This window comes from Cololabis saira, chromosome 15, assembly GCF_033807715.1.
Source record: "Cololabis saira isolate AMF1-May2022 chromosome 15, fColSai1.1, whole genome shotgun sequence".
Lineage (NCBI taxonomy): Eukaryota > Metazoa > Chordata > Actinopteri > Beloniformes > Belonidae > Cololabis > Cololabis saira.
Window position 1 is genome coordinate 28,455,840 of NC_084601.1, and position 22,409 is coordinate 28,478,248.

Sequence of the window (22,409 nt, forward strand, 5' to 3'; positions counted from 1 at the left end):
CGTAAAGGTTTCGCGCGCGCGTAAAGGTTTCGCGCGCGCGTAAAACTCATTATATATATAAAACTAAATCTGAGTCCCTTTAGGGGCTCCGTAGAGTGGCCCGGCACTCATTTATTCTGTCCTCAGTCACTCTACAGTTGGAAGCGGTGGGTGACTAGGAGGTTCCCGGCACTGCGGCTGCAGCACCAGCAGCACCAGAGCGTCCTGACTAACGCTGTGCTTCAAACACAGAGGGACATGATCAGCCCTATTATATTATAAGTCTGATATGTGATGACATTAAGAGTATGACATGAATATGGCTTCATTTCACCACCTCACCGCCTGCGTCGCCAGTTCCCCATATCTTAAGACTGTTCCTGCGCGAGGGTCAGGGTTGGCGTAGGGATACGCACATTTTTCGGTTAGTTTTTTTCTTTTTAAATCCCAACCTTTGCGTAGAAGGTGGCTTGCGCATCTTTCAAGCCCTGTTTTGTGCGCAAGCAAGCTTTATAAATGAGGCCCCAGCATTTTCTGGTTCGTGTTTTCCATTTAGTCACAAATGTTTTTTTGGTTCTGAGGAAAAAACCTTTGACACAAGAAGAACGGAGGAGTTTGTGTTAAATAAGTTGTGATTTATTAAAGTTCGGCCAGAATTCGGCACCTCGGTTACAAACCATTTCACAGAAATGACAGACATGAGATGGACCAATCTGGTCGGTAGACACGCTGGCGGAGGGAGAGGGTAAATAAATAATAATAAATAGGGACAACTGCTGGGTGGGAGGAGTCAGTTCCTGGGTGGGAGGAGTCAGGCTCCTGCGTCAGCGGCAATGTCTCTGCAGCTCGACTCTCCGAGACCCTGATTGAGTTCTTGAAATGCTGCGTTTGGGGTCCAGAGGAGAACTGGAGCCTGATTGGAGCGTGGAGGTTTCCCCGCGCAGTCCAGTGAGGGGGAACCGCCCCCTTCAGAAGGCGGCGCCGGCGTCCTGCTGCGGCCTCGACCGGTGGCGCTGCCTCGCCCTCCACATCTGCAGCAGCAGGCGGGGCCTCAGCGCCGGCCGCGGCGCCGCGGGTGACGCCTGTTTCCTGCCGCCGGTCCTGACCCTTAAAAAACACAGACGGCGTTAGCAACACGCGAGGGTTGAAGTTCATACGTCTGTAGCGGTTAAACGTGAGCGGGAACCTCCTGTGATGTCATCGATGTCAGATCAAGTAGTTAATAAACTTTAATATAATTTTAATAATATAATTCAATATACCTTTATTGATATACTCTAATTAATATAATTTAATTAATAAACTTTAATATAATTTAATTAGCATACTTTTATTAATAAACTTGGTGCAATCGTTCTGCGTCAGAAACAACGGTTTTAACCTCCGACGAGACTCAAAATGTTATTAAACGACGGTTCAATCGACGTGTCGGCGAAACCTTTGTTCCAGTTCAGGTCGAGTTCATAAAACAACAGATGAATTGTAATTTGAATGTATATAATAATAATAATAATAATAATAATAATAATAATAATAATAATAATAATAATAATAATAATAATAATAATAATAATCATTAGCTACTTGGTTCTTAGCGCTGGATCGACTTATGAGATGTTAAAAAATAAAAACGTGACAGAACACGTCAGAGTGCCGTGGTTGTGCGGTTGTGGGTCGGTTCTGATCTGAGCAGCTAATGCTAACTGAACATGCTAACAGCGCTAACTGCAGAAGTTATTTCTGACGTATTTGGTCAGAATGAAATTAAAGTATTGTAATTCATAATATTTAATCATAATAATTAGCATCCATGTTAACTTAAGCCAGCTAAAACAGCTGGTTCACGTAAAGGGGGCGTGTCCTAACTGTTCCCTCAGAACGACGTCCCTGCAGCCGACGAAGCAACTGATGACATCACAGGAGGGTTGTCTTCTTCTACAGTCTCAGAGGGGCGTATTTACCTGTCAATCACAGATGTTCCCCGCCCCCGTCGTTCACGCTGCTCACGCCGACTCTTTGTGGAGCGAAGCTCCGCCTCTGCCGCCGTTTCCTGTCTGAACGAGGAAACACAAACATCATACATCAACCAGCTGAACCAGATCATCCCAGAAGGTCTGATCAGGCACCGACCCACCAGTCAGCAGTGTTGAGACTAACAGTTACAGTAACGCCGTTAGTTTTGGCGGTAACTAATGCTCTTAACGCATTACTTTTTAAATTCAGTAACGCAATTACCATTACCAAAGGGTGCGTTACTCCGTTATTTCTGGCCAGATAGAGTGAACCTTTTTTCCCCAACACGGAGAACAGAGGAAACGTAGTGCGTGTGCTTTCGAAAACATGACGGTCATGGCGAGCCAAGAGAAGGCGAGTTTCGCAACGTGGAGATATTGTCATTACAGTAATCCCTGGTTTTTCTTGGGGGTTCAAAAGAGAACCCGTGATAAGTGAAATCCACAAAGTAGCAACCTTTTTTTTTTTTTTACAATTATTATAGAAGGCTTCAAATTGTAAGTGTCTCTGGATCAGCACCGCCTCGCACGTATTTCACTGCTCTTCTGAGCCGCTGCATCCCGACTCTGTAGCGTGTTTTTCTCCTAAAGCCCGGGCTGCAGGAGTGTTTTTCGAGAGAAGAACATAGTTATGGGTCGTTGTTTTCGCTCTTTTTTCTTCTGGGCAAAAAGATTCTTATAAACCGACATGCCATCATCGATTATATCTGAGAACTGTAATGAACGATTCATCAAAGGGTCCCGTTCTTGAGCTGCTGCTGAAGCTCATTGGCCGTTCTCAGCTTGTTGCTAAGCAACCAACGTTATTGATACAGGAAGTGAAGAAGCGGGGAGACTGTTTAGCCAATCAGAATGCAGAACACGATGCACAATGCAAATCCATACAGTACCTGCTGAAATGAAGGCTAGAGGGGCATTAATGGGAGCATTTAATTTTATTTATTTTTTAAGTAACTAAAAAGTTACTTTTCATAGTAACGCATTACTTTTTGGTCTAAGTAACTGAGACACTTTTTAATTAAGTAACTAGTAATGGTAACTAGGTACTATTTTTCAGTAACTAGCACAACATTGCCGATCAGGGACCGATCAGGGACCGATCAGGCACCGAAGGTCCCGGTATAAACCGTACGGCTCCCTGAGACTCACCTGAGGCAGAAGCTGCTGCAGCTGAGGTCGTCGGCGCTCACGCAGGCGCAGCGCGGCCCGCGGCCGGTTGTCATGGCGTCCGTTAGCGCGCGCTTCGTCCTCGGTGCATCGCCGAGCCCGTAGGAGACCACACGCCTGCGGAGACACGAGCATTAAACCACGTGAGCCGTGAAGGCAACGATGAGGTATCATGAACAAGAGATTATTTGACTTAAAAAAATGTTTTTATACAGACAAAAAAACGTTTGAAATCATTTAAAAAACATTGGAAAGATCATTTTTCTCCACTTACAACAGTGTATATGATATTTAGACAGTAAGAGAATGACATTAACCAAGAGAGACACTGATTTGTCAATTGTATTTACATAAAAAATAGCATTAGCGATTTCTAATTTTGGAATGTCATTCATTTTTAAAGATAGCCAATTTCTAATTTCACGCCAAAAGGTTTGTGAGACAGGACACAATAGAAACATGTGATGACGTGATCCTTCAGATTCATTGCAAAAAGCTACAAGGGTCAACTTCAAATTGAAATCTTTGTCTCAAAAATCAGCGGTTGGATAAATGTTATTGATCAATTTAAAATGAGTTTCCTTGGCTTTGGGGGGGAATGGGCCATTTGATATAGTTTGAGTGGCTTTTTTCCAGTGTAGACAAACTTAAAGACTGTGAAATGTCAGAATATTACGACAGAGTTTTAGGGCCAAACTAAGAAATTTTTTTTTTGGAAACTATGAGAATAAAGTCATAATATTATGAGAATAAAGTCGTAAAATTACGAGAATAAAGTCGTAATATTACGAGAATAAAGTCGTAATATTACGAGAATAAAGTCGTAATTTACAAGAATAAAAGTCGTAATATTACAAGAATAAATTCGTAATTTATGAGAACTCTAACAGGAAGAGCAGTCTTCTCCCTGTGTTAAAATGAGGAATATTGAGCATCTTGTGAAGCTATATTTTGGTATCGGTTTCACAAATAAGGAAATACTTAATCTTTTGGCACATCAGTATGGAATTATTATCAGTATAAGGACTTTAAAACGATTGTGCAAACGACTGCGTCTATTTCGAAGAAGGAACCACACAGACTTGGAAGAAATTGCGTTTTTTGTAGAAGAGGAAAATATTTCTGATCATCCTCATTGTTTCCTGAGAAACAACAAAACCTCTTTGAATGGCAGCAGATGGAACCACCGCTAGCCTTGCAGTCGACCACTACTATACTATAGTATAGTATACTATACCAGACAGCTCCTCTTCCACAAAAGACGTGTATGCTCTTTGTCAATGTGTGACATTTCCCCCAGTTTGTGTTTTCTGTTCTGTCCCGCCTGTCTTCCATCTGCCCTGATTGTTCACACCTGTGTCTCCTTACCCCCTTGTGTATATCTGGTCTTGTCTTTCCCTTGCTCCTTGTCGGTCAATACTGTTTCCTTCCTCCATGTGTCCTGCCAAGTTTTCGGTTTTTGCTCTAGTGTTTTTTGTTAATCCAGCTCTACAGCGTTTTTGGTTCTTGCCCTTTTTGTAAATAAAACGTTTTTTGGAACTCCTGCCTCCCGCTCTCCTGCATCTGGGTCCTCAACTACACCAGCCTGACACTCTTCCTGTTAGAGTTCTCATAAATTACGACTTTATTCTCGTGATATTATGACTTTATTCTCGTAATATTATGACTTTATTCTCGTAATATTACGACTTTATTCTCATAATATTACGACTTTATTCTCGTAACATTACGACTTTATTCTCGTAATATTACGACTTTGTTCTCATAAATTACGACTTTATTCTCGTAATATTACGACTTTATTCTCGTAATATTACGATTTTATTCTCGTAACATTACGACTTTATTCTCGTAATATTACGACTTTATTCTCGTAACATTACGACTTTATTCTCGTAACATTACGACTTTATTCTCGTAATATTACAACTTTATTGTCATAAATTACGAATTTATTCTCATAATATTACGACTTTATTTTCGCAACATTACGACTTTATTCTCGTAATATTACGACTTTATTCTCGTAATATTACGATTTTATTCTCGTAACATTACGACTTTATTCTCGTAATATTACAACTTTATTGTCATAAATTACGACTTTATTCTCATAATATTACGACTTTATTTTCGCAACATTACGACTTTATTCTCGTAATATTACGACTTTATTCTCATAATATTACGACTTTATTCTTGTGATATTACGACTTTATTCTCATAATATTACGACTTTATTCTCGCAACATTATGACTTTATTCTCGTAATTTTACAACTTTATTCTCATAAATTACGACTTTATTCTCATATTATCATGCCTTTATTCTCGTAATTTACATTTTTTTGTCTTAGTTTGGCCTCAATACTCCGTTGCAGAATACAGCCCTCTGTGATAATAGTAATGAAATGATCTCGACCTAAGACTCACTCAGGTGTGTTGACCCAGATGATGTCCAGGTGGCAGAAATAAACGCACTCTTTGTCCAGGAAGGTCGCGCACGAGCAGCGCTTGGTGCGGGCACGCGCTTGGTGCGCGCTGGCGGCGGCGGGGGCGCGCGTGGCGGGGGCGCGCGTGGGGGGGGCGGCCAGGGCTGCAAACGAGAGCAACACGTTAAACAGTTATTACAGTCAGAAACACAGAGTAATATTGAATAACTGTTTAAGTTTATTTTAGACGGGACAATGCAAAACATAAAAACAATTCAGTCAAACAACACAATCAAACAAGGGAACAAACATAAAACATACATAGTAGCAAAAATAGATTTAGCAGCATTTAAAAGCAGTATGGATTGTATCTAAAGTGAGTTGAGTCTAAAGGGACTTGAGCAATAGTAAAAAATGCAATAGTATACAAAATGAAATGCCAGCGATGGTAATATTATGGTACTGAGAGTATCCAAGTTGTGTGACATACAGTACAAAGTGTGTGTTGCAGATATTGAAAGTTGAAGTTATGTTGGGAAAAGAACGGGCAGGAGCACTCATTCTTTGCACATTTGACAATTCTACAGCCATAAAATCAAAATAAATCCATGCAGGCGGCCTGAATGTAATTACAGTTATAAAAGGGTTAATAAACCCCGCCAGGGAAGTAAGTTTGGAAGTTACCTGCGCAGCAGAAACAGGAGAGGAGCAGCCACAGCGCGGAAACCCACGAGTTTAAGTCCATTATTTATTTCTGTGAAAGTCTGGAAAAGAGAGGAAGAAATAATCCTGAGGTGAGAAGCTGCTGGAGTTTCGGACTCTGCTGTCACTCTGGCCGCACATGTGCGCGCAGGGGGCTTTATAGGCGCAGAGCACAGCTCCTCTCCTCCTCTCCTCCTCCTCTCCTCCTCCCAGGTCTTCCTGCTCTCCTCCTCTCCTCTCCTCCTCCTCTCCTCCTCCCTATAGCGGCGCTCCGCGGGGACGGGGCCGCGCTCCCGCCGTCGGCCAGCAGGGGGCGGTGTTGGCGCGCTGAGACGGAGCGGCCTCACACCTGTCGTCCCAAAAAGTGATTGCCTGCCAGAATCTGATTTCTCCCCTGATTTTTTACCTGCCAAAATTTGATTGAACGCCAAATACAATTAATGAAAGGTTTTTTCTACCTAAATATGATTTGATCTCATTCTTGAGCTTCATAATATAAACACTAGAGCTCACAGGATTGCGTTTAACTCTTTTAAAGGACCATTAAAACACAAAATAGGCATTTTCACTTGCCAAAAATTGATTGAAGGCCAAATACAGTTAATGAAAAGTTGTTTCTGCCTAAATATGACTTGATCTCATTCTTGAGTTTCATAATCTGAAAATCTGACGTTTTAGCGCTATCGCTGTGCGCGCTCCCGCGGCCAGAAATCAGAAGAAATCAGATTCTGGCAGGCAATCACTTTTTGGCACGACACCGGCATCTATCTATTTATTTATTTTATTATTTTTATTAGGGGATAAAGAACAGTAGGAACAAAGGGTAAAATAGGTCGCGCACATCCAATATCTCAACAGGTGCTGGTCTCAAAGCATAGATCCAGGAAAAAACAAGAGAGGAGATCGCACACTTTTGCTCCATAGTGCAGATTTATTTAGCACATCAAACGTGACGTTTCGAGCGCATTTTGCTCTTCTTCAGACTAATTTTGCATACAATAGACGCCCCATTTGAAGCCCTCCCCAGGGGGTCACATGGTATATATATATAAACTTTATTACGGGCTCTAGGCCCAATAGCAAGACATACGACATAAAAAATACACAACAACTACATAAACACATAAAACCATACTCTTATTCATGAGAGTCTTAAAAGGCACCCATACCAATGTTTCCATAGATATGATTGATATCTGACCGAACTGCACCTGGGGCTTGTGAGCTTCATTATAATACGGTTTTGTGATTCATCAAGTCGAGACATAAACTTAAACATCAGGTTCCTCAAGAGTCAAGAGAGCCTGTAAAGTGCTGAGCCCTGAGTCACAGAAGAGTTTACTAGCACTGCTACTCCTGGGCCTTTTCAGCAGTATCCTCAGACAGTCATTATGCTACCCGAAGTTTGGGCAGGGTCTCCTTTTTGTAGCTGACCCATAATGGGGCTGCATACATAGGGGTGCAGAAAGCACGAAACAAGCTCACTTTCACATCTTCAGAACAGTAATGGAATTTCCTGACTAACATGTTTGCTTGGACATACAACATTCGTCTCTGCCTGTACATGTCAGCATCATCTTCCATCTTGTCTGTGATTATGTGCCCAAGATATTTTGTACAGTTAGATACACAAAGGGATTGCCCTGACAGGTAAAACATTGGAAAGTGCAGCATCTGATCCTCCTTGGTCCTACATATCAATACAACACTCTTCTTTGCATTGTACTGTACATCAAACTCAACCCCATACTCGGAGCATAAATCCAACAGCTGCTGGAACCCAACAGTGATGGGGGACATAATGGCCAAGTCATCTGCGTACATCAGATGGTTTAACAGAGTGTTCCCTATCAGACAACATGTCTTACACTTCCCCAACTGCTTGTACAGGTTGTCCATGTAAAGGTTGAACAGGGCTGGAGACAGAAGCCCCCCCTGCCGTACACCATTGCCTACACTGAAGGGTGAGGATAGGCTGTTTCCCCATTTAACCTGCATACTTTGCTTGTCATACCAGTAAACCAGGATACGTATGATGCATCCAGGCACACCCCTAAGCATGAGTTTAGTAAAAGGCTTATGGTGATTTACTCTGTCAAATGCCTTGGAAGCATCAATAAACCCTAAAAACATTGTAGAGCCCTGCCTTCTGTAAGATTCAACAGCTTCTTTTAAGGCATAGATACATAGATCTGTACTGTGCTTAGGCTTAAAACCAAATTGATTTTCTGTGGTGTAAATGAACTCAGTCTATCTAGTAGCATCTTTTCTAACACCTTTGAAAGAATGCTAGCTAAGGCGATGGGTCTATAGTTCTCCAAACTCCATATTTTACCTGCCTTGTCCTTAATAACGGGCACTAATGTGACGGTCAGCATGGTGTCTGGCAGAATACCATGTGTCATCAGCCCTGTGAAGCAGATGGACAGCAGTGCTGCTACTCTGGGGCTGGCTAACTTAAGATGCTCCGCAGTGATATTATCCTTGCCACTAGCTTTGTTATCAGCTAGTTGCTCTATGGCATGATAAACCTCATTGGGTGTGAAAAAATATCACTTCCTCATTTAGCTTGCGCACACAATAGGGCTCACTTTTGATACAATTAAACAGAGCTGCATAGTGCTGCCTCCACCGCTCTGCTATATTGTCTGCACCAGATACACCTTCAATGTAGCATGGCAATACTGCTTTGGCCCTATTTGTAGCTTTTATCTCTTTCCAAAACTCAGTGACATTGTTACCAAGCAAGTTTTCAGCCATAGAATGAGCTCTTAAGGCTTGCTCATGCTTCCCAACAAAGCGCACTGCATATTTATATCTAGCATTGGTAAGCTTCTTGTGCTCTAAGTCTACCAGCTATAATAGAAAAATATAGAAAAAGAAAAAAAAATATTCAAAACACCTGGTTTATAATAAAATATAACATACAAAGTACATGTTTCCAGATATCCAAACATCTTATAACTAGATAAGGCATTATAAGGCCAGCTGGCCGTCATACATATCTAGTGATAAAAAGAAAACAAGAAAAAAACAAAGGCGCCTCTTAGTTTTAGGATGGCTACATTTTAAAGTTCGTACAAGGTTTTTTCTTTTTTTCTTTTTAAATGTAACGCATTTCTGTTAAAACTTCAATTCCTTATATCCTTAATATGGACAAAGGACAAATCCACCCATAGGTAATTGACAATGAATCATTAATAAATCATTATTTGTTGCCTCTATATAATGATGACAACAAATACGTTCTTAGTCTTCGTTTCAAATCAGCCTCTTTCGATGTCATGAATCTCACCTGGAAGGGTTTTCCAACATGCAACTGATCTATAAAGTACTGTCATCTGCATACAGTCAGACTTAGGTGAGGGGAACATAATCCCACCACAATTCGCTATGAAGTAGTGGCTGGTGCTACAGTATATATTTTTGGGTGTAATGTACCTTGGGGGTGTAACAGTCCACAGAAGTCACGGTTAGCTACCAGCTTGGTACAATGGGGAAAAAAAGAAAGGTAGAAAATAATATTTTGGTCCTTTCATTTTGAAAAATTTAACCATCCAACAATAATGGCTTATTGGTCTTTAGTTTTAGTGAAGCAGTTCAGTTCTGCTGCAGTGGAAAAAGAAAACCGAACATAAAGTAGGGGTTTAACATTTCAACAAGTCCAAGTCTGTTATTTTATAGTTTTTTTTTCTTCCTGGTTTGGGTTAAGTTTATTTTACACATTAGAGAGAACAAAAACATGAACATTTCCATTGTTCTGTCTGGAATTTATGTTATTTGAAAAGATAACGTTCCTTTCTGTCAGATATTTGATCAACAAATATTTCAAAAGCAAGTGTTATTTAACCTATTTAAAACAAACGACTTTATTCCCATGATATTACGACTTTATTCTCGCAACATTATGACTTTATTCTCGTAATTTTACGACTTTATTCTCATATTATCATTACTTTATTCTCGTAATTTCCATTTTTTTGTCTTAGTTTGGCTTTAATACTCCGTCGTAGAATACAACCCTCTATTATGTTATTTGAAAAGATAACGTTCCTTTCTTTCAGATATTTGATCAACAAATATTTCAAAAGCAAGTGTTATTTAACCTATTTAAAACAAACTAAAAAATCTGGTCGTTCAGTTAGATTTTCTAAAAATAGACGGGGAATGAATTGTCCAATCACATTAGATTAAAACAACATACGAGTCACGATGATGATCGCCCTTACTTCCAGAAGTAAATAAAATAAAATAAAAAACATTTTGGAACCAAATAAATATTTAAACGTTTAATTACTATTGACTACTGCCCAGTCCCCACTGATGTTTACCTGTGTTTTTACCCACAATCCCCTTCGACTGCAGGAGAGGTGTGCAGGTTCAGCGGAGGCGAGTTCAAACACGATTAATAAAGAACTCCGATCCATCGTAAACAAGCTGCAGGAGTCTGAACTGATCAGAACAAGTAGGGACGGGACTCGTTTACCTGTTTGTTTACCTGCTGGAGGAACGTTGGTGGTTTCATGTCGTCACGACAACAAACACACCTCCACCTGCATCGAATCCCCAATGAGGTGCAGCTCCGTCTGCTGGATCAACGACTTCTGTGATTAAAATCTGTTTCAGAAACGACCCGGCAGAATCTGAGTGGAACCACAAGCTTCAGCAGAACCACCGACCCGGTAAGGATGGATGGATGATGGATGATTGATGCATGGATGATTTGTTGGATGGATGATGGATGGATGAGATGGATGGATGGATGATGGATGGATGATGGATGGATGAGATGGATGGATGGATGATGGATGGATGGATGAGGGATGGATGATGGATGGAGGTAAAAACTCCTCTCCAGAAGTTTCCTGACCTGCTGATCATCCAGCTCAGTTGGACCTGTTTGGGTTCAGTTATGTTCCGGTCGGGATCCAACATGGATCCAACATCCATGTTGGAGCTGCACCTAATGATGATGATGATGGTAATGGTGATGATGATGATGATGATGTTGATTCAATTCAATTCAATTCAATTTTATTTATATAGCGTCTAATACAACAAGAGTTGTCTCTAGACGCTTTACAGAGACCCAAAACATGGACATAAACCCCCGAGCAGTTATTACATAAACAATGGCAGGTAAAAACTCCCATAGTGGGAGAAAAACCTTAAGCCAAACAGTGGGAAGAAAAACTCCCCTTTAGGAGGGAAGAAACCTTGAGCAGGACCAGGCTCATAAGGGGGGACCCTCCTGCCGAGGGCCAGACTGGTGGGTCAGGGACGGCAACAGCACAGCAGGCAGGTGGAAGCAGCAACGGGATGACCAGGGGTGGGGACCGCAGGCCAGCACGCAGCTCCCGAAGCTCCGGCCCAATCAGCAAGTCCCAGGTTGGGGTGCAGGGTCGGGGAAGGGTTGAGAAGGGGCAGGGCCAGGGAGAGGAGTCTTGAGGGACAAATCTCTCCCCCGCCTGCCCGGGCCGTTACTCTGCCCCTCTCACTCCCGCGCTGCAGGTTCCGGTGTTTTGCATTCAGAGATGCTCTTCGCCACCGGCAGAGGATGCTGCACCATGTACAAAAGAGAAAAAAGAGAAGAGAAGGGGGGGCCAGCACAAGAAACTACAGGAGCGACTCTAACACACTAGAGTTTACACTACCTAGAGATTTACCAACACCAGCTAGAAGATTACTAAACACTAACTATAGGCTTTACTAAACAGAAAGGTTTTCAGTTTGGTTTTAAAGGTGGAGGTGGTGTCAGCCTCCTTAACCCAGATTGGAAGTTGGTTCCATAGTAGTGGTGCCTGATAGCATTGATGACGACGACGACGACGACGACGATGATAACATCTGAACAAAAATGAACCAGCAGGTTTTTGAGTTCCTGCAGGAAGCTGCTGGTCCAGATCTGTGATGTCACTGGTCTGATCCCTGACAGCAGGTTAGAAGCTGCAGCCCCTGCAGTTACAGGCGTCGGCCTGTAGGGGTCACTGTTGGCTCAGCTGAGAGGCTGCTGCCATGGATGAGTCACCTGGGGGACGATTCCCTGACCCTCCAGTACCAGGTCCTCACCAGAACCAGGTCCCGGCCAGAACCGCGGTGAGTAAAACCCTGAGGCTTTATTTTTATTTTATACAAAATATATTTTTATATTTTTTATATATATTTTTATATTATATTTTTATTTTATATAAAAATTTATTTTTATATTTTATATAGATATATTTTTATTTTATATAAAAATTTATTTTTAGTTTTTATATAGATATATTTTTATTTTATATAAAAATCTATAAAACAAATATAATAAAAATATGTAAAATAAATATAAAAATATAATTTTATATTTTATATATAAAATATATATTTTTATACATAATAAAATTTTAACATTTTTATTTTATATAAAAATTTATTTTTATATTTTATATAGATATATTTTTTATATTTTTGTTATATAAAAATGTATCTTTATATTTTATATAAATATATTTTATTTTATATAAAAATTTATTTTATATATTTTATTTTTAAATGTTTTATTTTATATAAAAATGTATCTTTATATTGTATATAAATATATTTCTATTTTATATAAAATATATATATTTTTGATATAAAAATATATAAAATAAATAAAATAAAATAAAAATATAATTTAATATTTAATTTATATATTTTATTTTATCTAAAAATATAAAATAAATACAAAAATATAACAAAAATATATAAAATAACTATAAAAATATAATTCTATATTAATTTTATATATGAAAATATATTTTTATATATATAAAAAAAATATATATAAAAACTATTTCACCTTTTACTCTCATAAACCCCTAGGCGATACCCCCTGTGACATCACAGGTGGTGGTCCAGCTCTTCTTACACAGCTGGAACCCCCGACCAATCAGAGACAGTGAGACGTCTGAAAGCTTCATAACAAATGTTTACTGATACAGTTCATATCGATACAGTCATGTGACGGTCATGTGACGCTACCGTGATGCACAAACCCGCCGACTCATGGATAATAAATAAAACACAACATCTGTACACAGAAACGGGCCTGGGACCTGGCGGACTGTACATTAACCAGCACGACACCGAGAAGTGGCCTCCAGAACCAGAACCAGAACCAGAACCCTCAAACAGCCTCCGACGGCGTCAGGATTATTTACAGCATCGAACCAGGAAACTCCACAAAGGCACATCGTCTATACAACATGTACAAAGAGACGCCGGTGGTCTGACGGCGCCGGCTGTCCGGCGGTCCGGCGCCGCCGCAGGTAGAAAAGGACCAATTGGTCGTGTGACGGTGGTTGTGAGTCTCAGGTGGCGATGACCAGCCGGTCCTCATCGTCACTGGAAACCTCGTTATCCGCGTTGATGACCGTCTGCCAGCTCCTCGCCGGCGCCGCTAGCGCCGGGGGCGGGGCCGCCGGCGGGGGGGCGTGGCTCCGCGGCGGAGACTCCTCCCTCTCCGGGGCGTCCTCCGGCCGGCTGACGGGCGTCAGCTCCGGGGTGGCGCCGCGGGCGGGGGCGACCCGGACCGGCGGCGCCGGGGGCGGAGCCTGCGGTGGAGGCGGAGCCTCGGGGCTGCCCTGCCGGTCCAGAGACCCGGGGGCGGGGCTGAGGGCGGGGATGATGGCGGGCAGCGCGATGTTGAGTATCTGCAGGCCCGGGACGTGGGTGGGGGCGGAGCCGGCGCCCTGGGGGGCGGGGCTAGCGGCCAGGACCTGCAGCCCCAGGGCGTTGAGGGTGAGGCCCGGCGCCGACGCCAGGCCCGCGTTGGCCAGGCCCATGAGGTTGAAGGTCTCCAGCCCGACCGGACCCACGGGGCCCAGCGGGAAGCACGGCACCACGCTGCTCAGGGGCTCCGGGGCCCGGGGGGGCGTGGCCGGGGCCGGGCTGCTGTTGCGGTGGATGACGCCCACGGCGGGGATGGTGAGGAAGGTGGCGAGGCCCGCCGGCACCAGCTGGACGCCGCCCACGGGTAGTACGCCGTAGGAGGGGCGGGGCCCCTGGGAGTGCAGCGGCAGGTGGCTGAAGAGGCGGGTCTCCGGGGGCGGGGCTAGAGGGGGCGGGGCCACCACACACGTGTAGGAGGAGGTCTGCGTGCCGCGGTCCACCGCGCTGAGGTCGCTGCTCACCACGGCGACGGCCGTGCAAGAGTCCTGCGGGAGAGAGAGAGGAGTCGTTACTGCTGAGTGGCCGCGGTTTCATGATGTTTTTTAATTCAGAATTAATTATTCCGAATTAAATAATTCAGAATTAAACTATTTTCATTCGAGTACAGTACAAATACTTCGTTACCTTACTTAAGTAGAAATTTTGGTTATCTATACTTCACTGGAGTAATTATTTTTCAGACGACTTTTTACTTTTACTCCTTACATTTTCACGCAATTATCTGTACTTTTTACTCCTTACATTTTAAAAACAGCCTTGTTACTCTATTTCATTTCGGCCTTTAAAAAAAAACTATCCAGTTAAATTGCTCCATCCGGATAGAGTGAATTTGGTTGTGGTTGTTTCAGATGTTCTTGTCCAGTTTTGTTCTTACATCCGTTCCCTCAGATTCCTGCAACTAAACTTGGATGTACATTCCAATAAAGGTTAGGATAAATGATAACATGCCTCTGAAGTTTGACTTTTTGCACCATTACAATACTTATAGGCAACTAGTCATCATATCTCCTGCTCTCTGAAACACATGTTAATGCTCAATAGTACACATATATGGTTCTTTAATATATTTGCATTATACTAAGATGCATTCATTTTCAATGGCTTTTGTCCTTAATGGCTTTTTTCCCCCTTACATTACTTTTACTTTTATACTTTAAGTAGTTTTGAAACCAGTACTTTTATACTTTTACTTGAGTAAAAAACTTGAGTTGATACTTCAACTTCTACAGGAGTATTTTTAAACTCTAGTATCTATACTTCTACCTGAGTAATGAATGTGAATACTTTTGACACTCATGACGCTGCTGGTGACGTTTCTGTCGCATAATGTGACGTAAATCTCCGTTTTCCTCCGTTTTCTCTGTTTAGACGCAAACGTGAAAACTGAGTTTTTGAAAATCTCCACTTTGGCCGGAGTTTTCAGAAATTATGGTTTTTGGGGGCTTTGACCTCCGTTTTCGTGTAAACGAACGGCCAAAACGCATGAAAACGCCTCCGTTTTTGCCCCGTGTAAACGGGGCCTCAGTGACCGGGACAGAAAGGGGGCGGGGCTCACCTGGCTCACCTGGCTTAGCCTGTAGGGGGGGCTGAAGGGGGCGTCGACGTCCGGGTAGTCGATGGACATCTGTCGGCACGGCGACACGGGGCTCATCATGTGCACCGACTCCGGGTCAGAGGCGTACGGGTCGGCCCCGCAGCGGGACTCCAGGAACGGGACCGGGTCGGGGGTCCGGGCCCGGGAGGGCAGGTAGGCACTGATGGACATCTGGGCCAGCAGCGCGCTGGGCGGGACCCCGGTGTCGCGGGGGGGCAGGTGCTGGGGGCTCGCCGCCACCGACGGGTTGGTGGACGGAGACGACTCCTCGTCCTCGTCTTCGTCCTCGTTGTCCTCGTCCTCGCCGCCGTCCGACTCATCTCCGTCCGAGTCCTGGCGGTCGGCGCTGAGCTGGGACCGGTCACCTGGGGGGGGGGGCAGAGAAGACGGGAAAACAGTCGATTATGGGCTTAAATTAAAGTCAGTTGGACTTGACAGTGACCCGTACAGTTACCCCAAGAACCAGTGGTCCATGGACAATAATATTTGTCCACGAATCCAGTTTCCTGATATTTATATGTACTTAATTTCTACACCGGGGAAATACACGAAGCAAAGCTTGAAGGCATACAAAAGTCTTGACGCTTGGTCCTACTTCAAGGCAGGATTTGTCGGCGAAATTAAAGTGATGAGGACACTGAACTTTATGATTTGACCGTTTATCGTTAGCTACCCAAAAATCCAACTTTACCTGATACAAAATGGGAACCGCAAATCCACGTTTGGTGCCTGGAATCCAGTTGTTTCTGTGAATTGCAGCGATCCATTTGCCTCTCTTAAAAGGAACCCTGGCTATTAAGACATGTAGGTCTTAAAAGATAAATGTTGGTATCAATTATAACAATGTGATATAAAAAACCTTGTTGATGTCTTCGTTTTTATAAAATTTGAAAATATAATTTAACTCGTAGGTCGCCATTGTTGTTTACATTCTGGGTAGTGACGTCAGACGGTGGCTCCTGCTGGCCCCCGTACACTGTTTGACACCCAGAAACAGATGAAAACACAGCTAAACAGGTGACGGCGCACCAGAAACACAGATCAAAACACAGCTAAACATTAAGGTGACGGCGCACCTACAAAAAATTAAAAAAAAAAAAAAAAAAAAAGTGCCGCACCATACAGCATGAACTACAAAAACACCATAAAACTCAGATAGACTAACCGACCACACGTTTCAATCAGCAGATAGCCGATGCTACAATAAAAACCCCAGCCAGATCTGCCGTCATTAAATTAAATAAAGATGTTCTTGCCTATTTGACCTATTTGATAAAATCGAAGACATCAACAAGGTTTTTTATATCACATTGTTATAATTGATACCAACATTTATCTTTTAAGACCTACATGTCTTAATAGCCAGGGTTCCTTTTAAGCTTATTTTTCAGCAGTCTGTAAAACGATAACTCCGATTTCTTGCTAAAACTATGAGTACAGTCAATCGCACAACAGCTCTTTCCCATTTTAGATGTTTTCCAGTGCTCAAAATGAAAGTTTACACTGTGTATCCGCTGTGAAGTGGCATCTGTGACGTCGCGCATTCCCTCTATTCAGGAAGGAGTTTTATGACTTATTATTGTTAGTTTTAACTATGTACTGGCTCTGTGGCCCTCTGAGATTCTTGGATAAAGAGTGTCTTACAAATAGAATGCATCATTATTATTATTATTACCCCCTCGTCACCCCCCCATGCCATCGCCTGCAGAGGAGGAAACACGAACTCCGACTGCAGCACCTTCCTCCAGCGTCTCTCGCTCGTTTTTTCTAAAATTAAATGCCGCAGCTTCCTCTCTTCGCTGCCGCCCACGCGCTCCGAGTTATGGAGGAAGAAGCTGCTTTTAGATTTTCTAATGAGACCAAGTTATCGATCACATGTCGTACCTGAGTCCTCGGCGTCCTGGTCCTCCACAAAGCCCTCCGGGACCCCCATCTCCAGGCACTTCTTCCGGTGGGCCTTGGACTTCATGTGCTTGGTGAGATTCCCTGCAAACAGAGAGGCCAGAGGTGTCAGGGGGCGGAGCCAGAGCAGGCGGGCGGGACCGAGGTCTCAGGGGGCGGGGCCGGAGCGGCGGCATCGCAGGAGTTTACGTAAGCGCCAGCGCGGGTCGGGAAGGAGTGAGTAACCGATGGAGACGTTTTTAAAGGATCGTGGGCTGCTGACAGCGAGGACGGAGCTGCAGCGCCGCGTGGGAGGCTTCGATAAGCAGCGGTGAATCACGCCGTCTTAGAGATGCTGGAGCCTCTCAGTCTGTAATCTCAGCGCCTGGACGAGGAAGATAAACGCTCAGATTGGTCAGGAAGAGGTGGAGCTACCATCAGGTAACCAAACAGTCTGCTGCACATCTTATTTCTGGGACTGAAGGATTTATTGTCTTTATTGTCTCTTAGGTCGCCATCCGGCGTGCCGTTGTTGTACTTCCATCGTCTGGTTCTACTCCCCCGCCCCCCCCACAGTTTCAGGGACAGATAATGGCAGTAGCCTATTCCTGATTCAGTTTTAGAGACCTGGACTGGTTGCTGTTTGTGTCTCCGACAGTTCCTGCTTCTGTTTGTTTGTTTTATGTCTTGCAGATTCCAAATGCTTGTGAGCCCGTTGCGTTTTCCTGTTTCTCACATTTCAGACTTGCAGCAGATGCCCCTCCCCCCCAATGATGAGAGAACTGGCTTGTTGAGTGAGTCGAGAAGATGGTGAAATCCTTCATCTTCTACAGCTGACAGTGGCTGGTCATCCAGCGCTGTATAACGGGTTAAGCCTGAATTATGGTTCTGCGTCAAACCAACGCAGAGCACACGCCATCGCGGTGACGCCGTCGTGAACCCTTCGGACTTCTCCGTCACTCCATTTTGTCGTGGTGCAGTACCCCCCGTGACCGCTAAACCTTTTCTGAATGGTTTATCCGACTTTTTCCGGTCATAGTGAATCAAAGAGATAAGGACAACTATTGTGCAAAAAACCAAAACAATCGTTTTGACGCAGAACCATAACTCAAGCTTTAGAGCCTCCGTTATTTTAACGGCCTGTTGTCTCTTGCCATTGTCTGTGGCTTTTGCAGAACCTGAGCTAATGTTGGCTGTTGTGGTCTTGCAGTAGCATTAGCAAACTCTGTATACTCAGCTTTATGATGCGTCTTGAGATGTTTTATCAAGTTGCTGGTATTAAACAACGTATTCTCCTTACGTCCTCTTGACACCTTAGCAGCACGTAGCTTGCAGTCTGCTTTGCTTCTGTCATCGTCCCTTATTTTGAAATATGTCCACACTGCTGACATCCCGCTGCATTAATTGTCGTGATCTTGCCTGAAACGGCGCTGCCAGTCTCACTCATGGGTATCACTCTCTTCTCATCACCACGCTGACTACGGCTCAACACCTCCCCCTAGAGTCACTAATCAGTAACTACAACAGCAATGAAGTGGTATCGGTGCGTGGTATCAGAGAATTTTTGGGAGTATATGAGAGCAGTATCGGCCCCAATATCAATACCAGTATCGGGGCATCCCTATGCACGATTCCACAGGCGATGAAACGACACAGATAAACAACAACAACAGCCTCTGACCTTTGGTCTTGAAGGAGAAGCTGCAGTGGACGCAGTGGTACGGCCGCACGTCCGAGTGGGTGCGGATGTGTTTGCGCAGCATGCTGGGCTTCTTGCAGCGGATGCCGCACTCCTCGCAGATGTACTTCCCCCGGCCACGGCCGCGCACGTAAATGTAATCCTCGTTGGACTTGAACCTGCGGGATCGGAGAGCAGACGTGAGGGAAGCTAACGCTAGGACGGCTTGTCTGATTGTAGCGGGTCTTATTATCTGTTCTCCCTCTGCCGTCGTACTTAGACTCGCTATGATCAGACGGGTTTTTATGATTGATTGATATCTTTTATTTTGGCACATAAGCACAAAAAATAAATATATAAATAAAAAAGCAGAAATAAATAAATCAATAACATAAAAAAGGAACAATAATAATCACTAAAAAATAAATGTACCATCGTAAACAAAGTGGACGAGTACCACCAAGTGGAACTGAATGCAGGCCACTGAGGGAACACACCAGGGCTGGGGATCGATTCAAATGTCAAGGATCGATTCGATTCGATTCGATTCTTAAGATTCAGAATCAATTATCACGATTTGATTCAATCCGATTCTAATATTGATTTGGGTTAGTGTTATTAAAACTGCAGACTGTTAGACTGATAGTTCTGCAACATATTACTACTAGTATTATATTGAGATTCAACAGCAAGTATTGGCAGCTAATGATGCTGTAAGGACCAATCACCTCCCAGAATGCTGATAGAACTGCTTTCAGAAACATCATTGGTCAGAATTATCAAACAGATCCAGGGCAGCAAACAGAGACGTATGAAATCGTTTTTATTTTTTCCCACATTCCGTTTTAATTTTTTCCATTTTCTGTCTATTTCGGTTTTTATTTTTTTGAGAATTTGGTCTTTAGATATTTTATGCAAATGTAACCCCAAGACAGTATATAAACTAATGAAATATAGACAATTTATGCAATTATAACTGAAAACTTTAATGTTTTCATACCTTTAAACATATTTAAAAGGCAAAAACATGGCACCAGTTATTCTGGTGTCCAACAAAACAAAACAAAACCAACAAAACAAAAAAATACCAAAAGTTGCAATGAGGAAAAAAAAAATCGATCTTTAGACATATGAATCGATTTTTAGGAATTAATATGAGAATCGATTTAGAATCGGAAAATCGATTTTTTCAACACAGGCCTAGAACACACACCCATTCATACATACATTCATACATACATACATACATACATACATACATACATACACACACACACACACACACACACACACACACACACACACACACACACACACACACACACACACACACACACACACACACACACACACACACACACACACACACACACACACACACACACACACACACACACACACACACACACACACACACACACACACACACACACACATAGATAGATAGATACAAACATAAATATACACAAACATACAAACATAAACACATACATACATCTTGTGTTTGGATTCAACAAATTTATATTTAGATCACCAATAAACATGACTGTATGATTTATATTTGTGTATTGATCCGACGGCCAGCCTGTAAAAGTCTATATTTCAACCTGATGTGTATATATATATATATATATATATATATAAAAATATATATACACATACATACACACATATATATATATATATATATATATATACCTATATACATATATATATATATATATATATATATATATATACATATAAATATATATGCATATCTCTGTTGTTAAACATTCAAACACTTTATCTATCAGTTATTTTCACCTTATAATTATCGTATAAACTTAAAAGTTCTAATTTGATCACATTTGTGCCCGTGTGCAGGATTTAGAGGCCATTCAAACTCCTACTTACCCGCCGTCAAATATCTTGACCCGCCGCGGTTCTGTTGATGCGTCTTTGTCCGAGTCGTTGCTGCTCTGAGGTTCTGGTTGTGGTTTCCTCCGGGCCTCGGCCGACCCGGCCGACCCGGGTTTCTGGGTCACCGGCACCTGCTGGAAGAGGACGCACCTGATGGGTTCACCGCCCGGACTCCCGGAGCGCCACGGCGGCGGCGACGGTTGTCACGGTGACTCACCTTCGGCATGACGTCCTTCAGCTTCCCGGAGTAGGAAAGGATGTCGGCGGCGCCGCCGGTCCTGATGGCGGAGGTGTAGTGGACCTTCTTGGCGCTCTGCCGGGACTGGAACAGCGACATGACCACCTTACAAAGTACATAACAAAGTCAAAACATATCACGATTTAAAAAAAAGATACAAAGAAACATTCTATTCAAAATAAAGATGCGAATAAACATGTAGATAAAGAAGTAGATATGTTATATGTAGGTATGTATATGGATATATTGAGTTGTATTATACGTACAGTATTTATATATCTATATCTCTATTAATATATATTGATTTAGTTATATGTCGATATATACATTTATAGTAATTTTTATGTATATAATTGGAGGTAAATATAAGAACCAGTGTATATATAGCATATCTACTCTTATATAGTTATTCAAGTATATTGTTATATCATTGCTGTCTATTGTTCTCTATTATATTGTAGTATTATAGTAAAGTAATGATAATGTAATACTATGCATTATAATTACTTTTATTAGTACATACATACATACATAGTAGCACAACTAAATGCTGGACGTTTGTTTTGTTTTCTTTTGTTTGCCTTGATTTGCTTTGATTTTGACTAGATTGATATATATATACACCGTATTTTCTGGACTATAAGCCGCTACTTTTTTCATAGGTTTTGAACCGTGCGGCTTATACAAAGGTGCAGCTATTCTGTGGATTTTTCTTCCACCGCTCGGGCCGCTCTAACCGGAATTAGAATAAAAACTAAGACAAAATAAATGCAAAGAAGAATACGCTACTTCTTCTTTGGCAGATAGAAGTAGGTGGAAGCAGATTTCAAACAGATAAATGGATAAATAAATACCAGTTATTTTCTCTTGGTTCTGTCCTGTTTTAATCAGCAAAGTTGCTGCCGTGTTAAAAGACACTGTTAGGAAAGGATCTATTTAGGTAAAAACATGTACATCATTTGATGATGGTTCTGTACATGTAGTAAATATCTAATCTAACAACATAAATATTTGCGGCTTGCATATCTTTTTTTTTAAATAGAGCGGATGCGGCTTATATACAGGTGCTGCTTATAGTCCAGAAAATACGGTACATATAACTGAGTATTATATCACTATATTGAACAGTTATT

General features: G+C 42.4%; 2 protein-coding genes across 3 annotated transcripts in view; both read right to left on the reverse strand.

Moving 5' to 3' along the window:
• Nucleotides 1-606: 606 nt before the first annotated feature.
• Nucleotides 607-6,414, reverse strand: edn1 (endothelin 1). The gene is made up of 5 exons (XM_061741584.1): nt 6,274-6,414; nt 5,591-5,753; nt 3,141-3,275; nt 1,941-2,033; nt 607-1,086 (listed from the first exon to the last, which is right to left on the reverse strand). Exons 1-5 carry the CDS (start codon nt 6,332-6,334, stop codon nt 948-950), a joined length of 591 nt encoding a protein of 196 aa, XP_061597568.1. The 5' UTR covers nt 6,335-6,414; the 3' UTR covers nt 607-947.
• A 6,808-nt stretch (nt 6,415-13,222) lies between these two features.
• hivep1 (HIVEP zinc finger 1) overlaps nt 13,223-22,409 on the reverse strand; it is a 48,171-nt gene continuing 38,984 nt past the window's right edge. For both annotated transcript variants that reach the window (XM_061741217.1, XM_061741218.1), the window contains exons 5-10: nt 21,256-21,381; nt 21,033-21,169; nt 19,140-19,315; nt 17,462-17,563; nt 15,539-15,942; nt 13,223-14,468 (exon numbers count right to left, since the gene is read on the reverse strand). In XM_061741217.1, coding sequence (XP_061597201.1) covers nt 13,623-14,468; nt 15,539-15,942; nt 17,462-17,563; nt 19,140-19,315; nt 21,033-21,169; nt 21,256-21,381 — 1,791 coding nt within the window. In that variant the 3' untranslated portion in view covers nt 13,223-13,622. The remainder of the gene's footprint in view (nt 14,469-15,538; nt 15,943-17,461; nt 17,564-19,139; nt 19,316-21,032; nt 21,170-21,255; nt 21,382-22,409) is intronic.

What these genes read in the sequence shown, in the direction of transcription:
- edn1 (XM_061741584.1), bottom strand. Translation starts at nt 6,334, where the DNA reads ATGGACTTAAACTCGTGGGTTTCCGCGCTGTGGCTGCTCCTCTCCTGT. An exon ending in ATCTGGGTCAACACACCTGA is followed by an intron (nt 3,276 to 5,590) that starts GTGAGTCTTAGG and finishes GTGTCTCCGCAG; the next exon opens with GCGTGTGGTCTCCTACGGGC. An exon ending in TGCAGCAGCTTCTGCCTCAG is followed by an intron (nt 2,034 to 3,140) that starts GTGAGTCTCAGG and finishes TTCCTCGTTCAG; the next exon opens with ACAGGAAACGGCGGCAGAGG.